Genomic DNA, 10,670 nt, shown 5'->3' with positions numbered 1-10,670 from the left:
GGTTTTGTCTCTGAATTTTAGTATTTTGAGATGTTGGGCTTGGTTTGGTAATTTTGTGAAAGTTTGGGGCTTTTGTGTAATTTTACAAAAGTTGGGATTTTGTTCATAATAAACCTAGATGCATGTTTGGAATAGAGAAATGGAATTAATGTTGAATCATTGATGAAAATGGGACCTAAGGGTTGAAATGGTAATTATGGAAAATGGCCTAATTACATTGTTTAATTAATTGGGATAATTAATTGTGAGGAATGAGGAAATGAAATATTGATTGAATATCCATTGTGCATTTATTTTCTGTTTAGAAATAACTGCTTTAGGCTATCGGTGGAGGATAGTCGTGATTGTTGTAGACAATGCATGATGATTAGGCAAACTGAAACTAATCAATGAAATGTGTCATGGAACTTGACGGTTGATAGAATACATTAACTGTATGTATTGGGTGATTGTATATAGAACCAATGTGTTTATATACGTTATGTGTAGAGGAGGAGATGGGGGATGTACTCCGCGGTTTAGGGGAAGATAGGGGATGTACCTCTAAACCGGTTAGTGTTGGGAGAAGATAGGGGATGAACTCCGTAGATACAGCTCATATGCTTGTCTAGAGAAGTGAAGATAGAGCTCATATGCTTATCTGTTGTGAAATGTGGATATAGCTTATATGCTTATCTGAATGTGGGATATTGTTATTATACATATCTGTTGAGAATGTGGATATAGCTTATATGCTTATCTGAATGTGGGATATAGTTTTTATACTTATCTGTTGAAATGATGATAGAGCTGACATGATGATAGAGCTGACATGCTTATCTGTTGAAAAAGGGAAAATGAAAAGTAACTTGGACTCTTAAGTCGTATGACATAAAATGTGAATGTATTAGTGGTAGCCATCTATCAATTGCTAATATTTTAGTCATTGTCCATGGTTGGTTTAGTGTATTTCTACTGGGCTGTGGCTCACCCTATATGGGAATATCATTTTCAGGTACAGGTAGCATGCCACCTCCAAGGACATAGCTTGGGAGGCTAGATGCGGACATACTTTTGTCGTTTTACTTTTGATGTATTACATGTAACTTCAAGCCAAGGGCTTAATGTGTAACGAGTTAGTACTCTTTTGTTGTAACCAAGTGTTAACTTGGAAAGCTGTAAGCCCGTAGGGCATTTTGTTTGATGTTAACATGTAATACTTATGTAATAAGACTCTAATGAATAAAAGAATGTGGCTAGTTTGTATGTCAATGCATGTCTTATTTGATGGGTTTAATGTTGTTATTTTGAGGACGTTACAGAAAGTGATTAGAGCAGGTGATCCATTGCCCAACATTCAGGTACTTTAGTTTCAAGAATTTGAGTTGAGGAAAACCCCATCAGTTGTTGCCCATTGCGGTCCCCAGCAAGCCTCACTTTCTAATTTGAGAAGCTCAAGGTTGGGTAATAGCATCCCAAGGATTGATATCTCTTTCCACTTTGTACCTGTATTTCTGAAGGTTAGCCTCTTAATATTTGTAGGAAACTTAAGCCCTCGGAAAGTGGTTGGTTGACTGCAAAAATTGTTGTATAGCTTCAAAGTCACAAGGTGTCTTAGAAAGTCTAGATTAGGAAACATCCAATGCCCTAAAAATGATCGGGTATGTTTGGTTTGAGTTTTAGACATGAGTTTTAAAAAAAAATTTCCAAAAAATTGTTTGGTTTGAGATTTTTCTCAAAAAATTTCCAAAATCACATTCTCTCTCTTACACATCAATCAATCACTTTTTCTCTCTCCTCTCTCCTTCTCAATCACTTTTTCTCTCACACACATCTACTCAATTACAACAAAATATCAAATCATCCCAAACTCCCAAACTCTAAAACTACTTTCAAAATATACAACCAAACAAACCAAAAAAATTTCTAAAACAACTCTCCCAAAACAAATCAAACAAGCTCGATATCATAGGCCCACAAAATCCTAGCTTTGTCAAATAAGGAGTCCTTGCCAATAAATCCTGAACTGCTCCTCAAGGATTTAAGTTTGTGATGGTTCGTAAGTTTTCTAATATAGAGGGATAGCTATGATCCATTGCTGAACTTAAAGACACAAAATATTTCTCTCCTTTAGTATAAAGATGCCTCAACTTCGGAATCTTCCACACATTACGTGATAAAGTAACCTCAGACATAGATGCAAAAAGAATAAGGGTTTCTAGGTTTGAGAGATTGGATATTGATAGCGGTAATTGAACTGAACCCCCCATCGTAATTGCCAAATACCTAAAATTAACAAGTTCTATTAATTTTCTTGAAAATAAGCCATAGACACAGCATAAGTCCAATACTCTAAGAAATTTGAAGGTCTCACAAATAAACAGCAAACCATTTAACACATTGTTCGAATATTTAGACCCATCTGAAGCATTAAAGCACAAGATTGACTGAACAACTACTGGGGAATAAGAGCCAAAGGAAACATGGTCAAATTCTTCAAAGTCATAATTGATGCAACGGCGACATTGAATATTTGTTCTATAATCATGTGAAGAAGAAGGATAAGTGACTTTATTATTGTGAGCCTGCCATAGGAAATTAGTTTCCCTAGCTTTCTTCAAGCATAAATCATGCAAAAGATCATGCATACGACATGCTTTAATTCGACCATCAAACCTTTTTCGAGCAACAATTACCAGATTTCTCTGAATTAGATCCATTAAGTAATCCTCTGCTACTTCCTCCAAGCTTCTTTGCCCAATTTTTTGTATAAACCCCTCAGCTATCCATAACCAGATTAATCTCTACACCAAGATTTTCTGATCTTCTGGAAATGCTCCTAAATAAAGGAAGCATGGTTTCAAGTGACGAGGCAAGTGATTGTAACTCAGTGCTAGTGTGTCCAAGCATTGGTTTGGATAACTAACAATGTACGAGCTAACACTTTGGGTGTCTTCTTGTTTGCAAGAAGTCCTGCTAGTATGACAATTGCAAGTGGAAGCCCTTCACATTTTTTCATTATTTTCTTCCCAAATTTAATCAGGTTTGCAGGGCAACTTCCATTCTGAAACACATTCCGTGAGAAAATGCTGACAATGAGGGTGGCAATTAGGTGACGCATGCACAGCCACCGCTTTGAGCCGACCAGTAAACATAACTCTACTTCCATTGTTGTCATTTGGTAAATGCATTTTAAGATCGACCTAGGCACTAATATCCCATATATCATCAATGACGATGAGATATCTCTGTCCTTTTAATTTCTTGTACAATTTTTCACCTAACTCTTCATGGCTCATGTTTTTAACTTCCTCGATAAGGACATTACCAAAATGTAAAATGTCCAATAACATTTCTCTTTTTCTGGGTACTTGATAAACATAAGTCCATGCACGAATATGAAAGTGGTGTGTGATATAAGGATCATTGTACAGTTTTCTGGCTAAAGTTGTCTTAATGAGTCCAGGCATCCCAACAATTGGTATAATGTCTAGCTGCTTCTTCCCTCCAGCAAGTCGTTTTTTTATAGTCAATGCCTTCTCGTCAAAGCCCACCATAATTTCTTCCTCTACCATGGTTCTATTCCCCATAGACAGGCGGTCTCCATCAGAAAACTTTCCAGCTTCTAGGACTTGAATCCGATACATCTTGTCATAAAACTGCATCACTTTTGCCTCGATGGGCCTAATTTGTTCCATGATATCACTGAGATTAAAGCAGAAACCAATTTTATTATCCTTGTTGCTCTCCCTCAGCCTTAGAAAGTTGGCAAGAGCAGGGTGGATGATTTCTCCTGTCTCATAGGCCACGCCACTAATTTTTATCGCCACGTTTTCAGCTTCGCTGTTCTAATGGTGCTTCTCCTCCACATCCCTGAGAATGGCTCCAAGGAATCTTAGCTGATTGTAAAGAGACTGAATTTGATACCTCTCATTTACAATCAAATAGTCCTTAAAGTTAATTAGTTGCTCCAGTTTCTTCAAGACAGAATCCATAGCAGTTCCATCCATCACTCTTCTCTCCCACTCACATATACACATAGTTTCTTTACGGCTTTTCGAGCCCAATTCCGGTGTTACTATCTCAATTTTTGTGGTCTAATAAAGGATTAGATATTGGGGACTTGAATCAAAAAGACTTGTAGAAGCTAAAGTTGAATTTGTCCACAGGCTGTCGGAGAGACATGAATCTCAAACATCAAGAACCAGGTATAGGGCATTAAGAAGAAAACAAAAGTAATGAAATAAACAAATGGTTTCTAAGGAAAAGATGGTAAGTTTTCTGAGATGACAAAAGGCCAACAAATTGGGATTTTTGCAGAAAAACTGGTGATGACCAGAGAATCTTGAAATAGGTTTGTGATGTTGAAACAAAAAAAGAAAAAGAAAAAAAAAATAGACTGATCTTTCAGAGTGGAGAAGCAGATGCAGCAACTGGCTTCTTGATTTTGGATCCAAAATCAAACAATGAAAGTAAAATTGCAAGGCCAAAAGTAAAGAGGAAACAAAAGCGAAGAGCTGTAATACCACCTAATTTCTATCAACATAAAAAGTAAAAAATAAAATAAAATATAAATATAAGTAAGCATATTATAATGTATCCATATTGAGCTACAAAAAATAGTAATGGTAAAATAATCTATTTACTATTGTGAGATATTTTGAATTGTGTGCGACGCTGCTTTATGTCATTAAATACATCTATGATAAAATCGACACCAATTTCTTGAGCAATATCTTTCTCAATGAGCGTGATCAAATAACTTGATAGGAAATCATCCTCTATCTTATTGCGCAATCTAGTCTTCACAATTTTCATATTGGAAAATGCTTGTTCTATTGTAGTTATTAAAATTGGTAAAGTCAACACAAGGTAAGTAAATCTATCGATAAGAAGATACATTACTGAGTACTAACTTTCCTATTTTCACCAATTCTATACACAACCCTGAAATTATTGACAAATTTTGGAACTCAATATGTTTAGGAACATCAAGCTTATAGTTTTGACCCTCATATTTCATAGATATAAAGAATGGCTAATTATTTTTAAAAAACCTTGGAGGCAAATTTGTATAATTTAAAAATAAATAATAGAAATAGTAGTATAACAAGAGAGTTTCTTGAAATCGTAAGGGGCAATTGGCCCCCTTGTCCCCCTAGGTCCATCCCTAAGTTTGGTGGTTTCTTTGTAGTTATTGGTTGGGCTAGGTGTGATTTCTTTGGGTTGATTGTTAGATTTATAGATATATAATTGTCTAATTTAATATAATTATTTTTATATTTGTAATTAATCTCATATTGATTGGGAAAAAAAAAATTACAAAGGCTGGACATGTCTCAAGCTTTTCAATCACCAAAACCATTTATTTGGTAGGTTCGTTTATATCATTTATGAGAAAAATTAAATTGATCCAATAATTGTAATTTTTTATTTATTTTATCCCTTCATATTTTTAAAAATAAATTAAATAAAATAGAAATAATACAATGATCAAATTGACCTCACTTTTTTTATACATGTCATAGTGACCATGAGCCCCAACAATTGTCTCAAGTTGAAATTTTTACTTGTGAAATCTTATCCTAATTAAAATACTTGGTGTAAAAAAAATTTACACTTTGAGCTCTACTAGATATGACAAACAGTATAAAAAAAAAATTAGAAAGGACTAAAAAAAGTTAAAAATTTGGCTATTTTTTGACCATTTTTTCTTGAGAAAATTGTTAAAAAATCCAATTTAGTAGTTATCTAAGGTATTAAGTTTAGTGGATATTTTTTTTTATTGGTGAGAGGTCCACTATTTGTGAAATAATTTGGTGAGAAGTCCATTTATCATGAGTGCTGTTATTAGCACCCTTTCAATTATTTTGGACCCCTCATTTTTAGCCTTTTTTTTAATTTTTTTTATTACAATAATAACCTCAAATGAAATTACTAAAAATGATATCAATAATTTTAGGACACACCATCTCACAATTAAGTTCACACACCCACTAAATCATGAGTTAGGGTTTATGAAAGTACCCATCCCCATCACTACCCATCCATCTTTTCCAAATCACACCTTTAAAACCTATCCACCCTTAAAACTTTGAAAACCCTTTGGCGGCAATATTCCGCTGGTAACCATTTGATTACCTACACTTTTCCGACAATGACAATGAATGGAAGTTTTTCCGGCAACCACAACTCCATGAGACGAAAGGAATACATCAACAAAAGCTCAAAGGAGATTCATAACTTTGATGATGCTCTTAGCTTAAATGAGATTATCCTTATAAAGGTAAGTTTCTTGAAAAAAATGACAAAAATGTTAGGGTAAATTACATTGACACCCCCTAAGGTTTATGTTTATTACAGTTCCCTCCCACCTTTTGGAAATTACATCCCCCTCCCTAAGGTTTAAAGTTTCATTACAGATTGCCCCTTGAGATTTAAAGTTTCATAATAGTTCCCCCCTTCACTGTAATGATCATCATATATAAAATTAAATTAACAGGGGGGTCAGTGTAATTTTCCAAATGTGAGGAGGGAACTATAATAAACATAAATCTCATGGGGGTGTCAGTGTAATTTACCCAAAATATTAAAAACTGTTCGTCATTTTTTCGGTCCTAAATTCTCAAACATATGACTGAAATTCGGGAACACAGGTTCGAACATTGTTTATTTGTTCAGGAACAGGTAACAGAATATTTATTTTCTCAGGTTATAAACAAGTATATGGAGATTGTCACGCCCCACTTTTTATTAATCAAGAATCATTACCAAAGCCATTAACATAATTCAATTTCAGAGTTAGCATACAGAAGCTCGTTATATAAACACGGTTTACATAAGTATGAATTCTCTCATCCAAAGGTAAAATGAATGCAACATGGACATAACTAAATAAAGTGCCCGCAGGCTTACATCATGTGAATCAAGAGGAAGGGTTTAACCCTTTACATCAATGGCATTCCGCCTACACATAAAGAGGCCCCGTGGCCAACAAATAAGGAAGATCCAAAATCTTGTAGCACATCCTAATAGTCACCTGAAAAAGATTCAACAATGTGGGATGAACATAAAGTCCAGTAGGGATCTCAACATGATCCTCAACAATAACACCATACAGATAGCTATGATCATGAATGCTAATCTCATACCATATAAATAATGTGACATTTTATAACCAAAATATCCATACGTACACACTTTTCTAAAAATCATTCAGTTTATACAACAACACCAAGTTCCTCTTCTACTACCCATTTCTCCTATGCACGATTCTTACACATTACCTTATTTTCCATTTGTGACAAAATACCACACAAAACCCATTTTATTTCTTTTTCTCAAGAGCACGTTCACCAACTCTGATTTCCTCCTCATTACTTATAACCCATTGTATAACCCAAGTCCGACTCCACAAATTCAATACATTCTCAATTTTAAGTAAAAAAAAGATATTTTCAATAACTCATTGTTGATAGACAACTCCCTCAACCACTCTCAACACGTCCAAACATACATAGAAACATATACTCAACGCATGAGACAATTCAATCTTACCAAATCATAATCATCATAACACATGACACCCACAACCAACTGAAGCAACAATGATAAATAATCTCTGCTCTACATGCTCGGAACATGATAAACCAATGATACATCTCTCCACAAATGCCCTGCCAATTTACCAAACACAAGCTAGAAGGGAATGATACCTTTGCCAATTTACCAGGTGCTAGCTAGAAGGGAATGGTACCTCTGATTATCAGCGCAACACACACAACCAATTTACCAGGCGTTAGCTAGAAGGGAGTGGTACCTCTGATTCTCAGCGCATCACACATCACCAATCATCACATATGATACTACACAACCAACGAGTGTAATGCATACACACAGACCATTCAACATAACAATGTCATCCTCCACCGATGACCAAGGACAAAACCTCTAAGCAAAATGCATTCGACTTACACATTAATAACAATAATTCAATTCTCATAAATCCTTTGATTCAAATACAACAATAATGAAATGAGGTAGTTGTGATTCAGCCTTAGGTAAATTTCCAAAATTTACACGACAATAGCGTTTAGTTCTTCCATTTCAAAAGTCAATTTTCTTGTTCTTCCACCCTTGCCTCAACCCAATTATTTCATCACACCAAATTTTATAAACAAGAATATCTAGTCATAGCCAACTCAATTTCTTTCATTAAATACAAGATTTCCATCATGGATAACATGTTACAATTTACTCACATTCTAAGTAATGGTGGTGTTATCCAACACAATGCCAATTTCATGATCTATTTCCTTTTTATCAACTGACTACAATTAACCTTGAACAACATAACACTAAGTCAATGTCAAGAAATCCATGGAGCTAAATTAGTCTCTAATAATTCAACAATTTAACCTTTAATTTCCTTAAAGTCATAACATGATAATTTCTCAATTTAAACCCTTTATACCGAATGAGCATTTTCATTAAAGAAAATTTGGGTTTACTATTCTGTACACATAAATAAGTTGAACCCCTGTTCAAAATTTATCCTACAACAATCAACTTCCCAAATCTCAACCTCACACTACCCACCTTAGATCCTCTAACATGATTTTGGACAAAATCCATGACAACAAGGTTTCTGTGCAATAGAAAATACCACATGTCTATCTATGAAAGAGGTATTAAAAAGAAACCAAGGAAATCCCTGCCTCAAGAGAGAAGAGGAGAAAAATCCCAAAAACCGACCTCGTTGAAATACGATCTCCACGGGTCAAGATGAAGCCCTCGATAAGCTCATCATTTTGGTATAAGGGACTAGCATCAAAATCCCAATGGATTTCTTGAGATCAAAGAAGATGTAAAACTTTGAGGGTTTGGTTAGAGAGAGGTGAGAGAAAAGAGAAAAATATATTATATTTATAGAGAGAGTGATATATCAGAAATGGGAGGAAAAGGAGCAAAAATGCAGAATATAGCTGGAATGCATGAAAAACGAAGCTGAAAACGTGCTCAGTCGCACGTGCGGCGCCCCCCTCCTCCCACACGTGCGGAGTGCCTCTCTCGCACGTGCGGCTCTCACCCTCGTACGTGCGGGCTCCCTCGCACCACACCTTCGCACTTGGCTTTTAGGCAGTGTGCTCTTCCCAACTTCCCGCACGTGCGGCCCTAGCCCCAGCCCGGAAAAATCTCCGGCTTCTCCTCGACACTCCAAAACCAACCCCTCACCCTCCGCAACGAGTGAAAACTCGTAAAACAAACAAACAAGAGCGAAAATTTTGAGGAGGAGTTCTCGGAAGTAACGAATCCAACCATTGACAGAAACACGCTTTATAAAGCCCGACACTTAACAACGATAATTCTCACATAACCTCAAGAGAGCAAAGCAAAATACACACTGGTCATCATAGAGATGAAGTAGTAATCACCTTTGTGGGTTTTGTTAGGGTTTTTGGGAGAGAGGCTTTTTGGGATGTAGTGGTGTGCATTCAATTGAACAGGTGAAATGTTTTCGTAAGAATAATTTTGGTATTATTTGAGGGGAAAAAAGAAATTTTAAGGCTTTTAGAATTTATAAGTAAGGGTCCAAAAAAATAGATGGTCCAAAATAATTGATGGGGTCCTAATAGCAGCACTCTTTATTATTTTGAAAGACATTTTGTTTCTAATTTTATCCCTTAATCTAACTGTTTAATTTTTTTAACTATCAATTCAAATATTTATTTGTTTAATTTTTTTGACTATCTGTTCATTTTTTTTGTTCAAATTTTTATTTTTTTTGGCTATCTGTTCAATTTTTCTTTTCTGTTGAAATAATAATTTCTTATCTGTTAAAATAAGAATTTATTTTTGTTATCTATTAAACCTATTTGTTAAAATAAGAATTCTTATCTGTTAAAATTTTAAGAATTCATTTTTAAGATAAGAATTTCTTAAAAATTTTAATGGATTTGACAATTTTTAACAGATAAGTTTAAATTGTTAACCGATAAGAAATAGGTTTAAGAATTCATTCGTATCCGTTACAATTTTTAACAAAAAGGTTTAAAAAAATCTATTAACCTATCGGAAGAATACATTTTTCTTATCTGTTAAATAATTCCACTCTTAAACAATTTTTCAACAAATAAGTTTAATATATTTGAAATAATTCCACTCTAAAACAAATTTTTTCAGAATTCTTATCCATTTTACAAATTTGTTTCATCATTAACAACAACAATCAAAAACTACAAATAATAATAATAATAATAATAATAATAATAATAATAATAATAGAAAGAGAGAGAGAGAGAGATGATGAATTTGCTTACTTGTTCAAAAAAAAAAAAAAAAAAAACTCAGATTGGGGATCTTCTAGCAAGTTCTGTTGATTCACTACATATATATATACACCTAAATATAGACCTGTTTGAGGATATTATCAACAAAACCTTAGATTAACTCAGATCCAGGCTTTTACCTTGCATATATCTCGTTGTGATTGTCACGATCTGGATGATAATGGTGGTTCTAGTGGTGGATCTGAGTTGATCTATTTTTTTTCAAGATCTCAAGAGAGAGAGAGAGAGAGAGAGAGAGAGAGAGAGAGAGAATAAATGGTTTTGAGCCATGGTTTTCACCTCCGATAGATCTGTCAGTGGCAAAGCATAAGTGTGAAGGAAAAAGAGGTCGGCGTTGAAGGA

The 10,670-nt window shown here is 34.5% G+C and overlaps 1 protein-coding gene and 1 long non-coding RNA gene across 2 annotated transcripts; both read right to left on the bottom strand.

Annotated features, from left to right (window-relative positions):
• Positions 1-3,182: 3,182 nt before the first annotated feature.
• On the bottom strand, positions 3,183-3,677 carry LOC145802272 (disease resistance protein RPP13-like). The gene has a single exon (XM_082894956.1). It carries the CDS (start codon positions 3,675-3,677, stop codon positions 3,183-3,185), a length of 495 nt encoding a protein of 164 aa, XP_082751082.1.
• Positions 3,678-6,844: 3,167 nt separating this feature from the next.
• Positions 6,845-10,499, bottom strand: LOC145803104 (uncharacterized). The gene is made up of 2 exons (XR_014345212.1): positions 10,448-10,499; positions 6,845-7,018 (listed from the first exon to the last, which is right to left on the bottom strand). It is a non-coding gene; the product is annotated as an uncharacterized LOC145803104 (long non-coding RNA).
• Between the last annotated feature and the right edge of the window lie 171 nt (positions 10,500-10,670).

This window comes from Camellia sinensis, chromosome 11, assembly GCF_055761805.1.
Source record: "Camellia sinensis isolate YWXY chromosome 11, ASM5576180v1, whole genome shotgun sequence".
Taxonomy (NCBI): domain Eukaryota; kingdom Viridiplantae; phylum Streptophyta; class Magnoliopsida; order Ericales; family Theaceae; genus Camellia; species Camellia sinensis.
The sequence above is the reverse complement of the archived record's forward strand: the minus strand, read 5'-3'. Positions and strand labels throughout refer to the sequence as shown.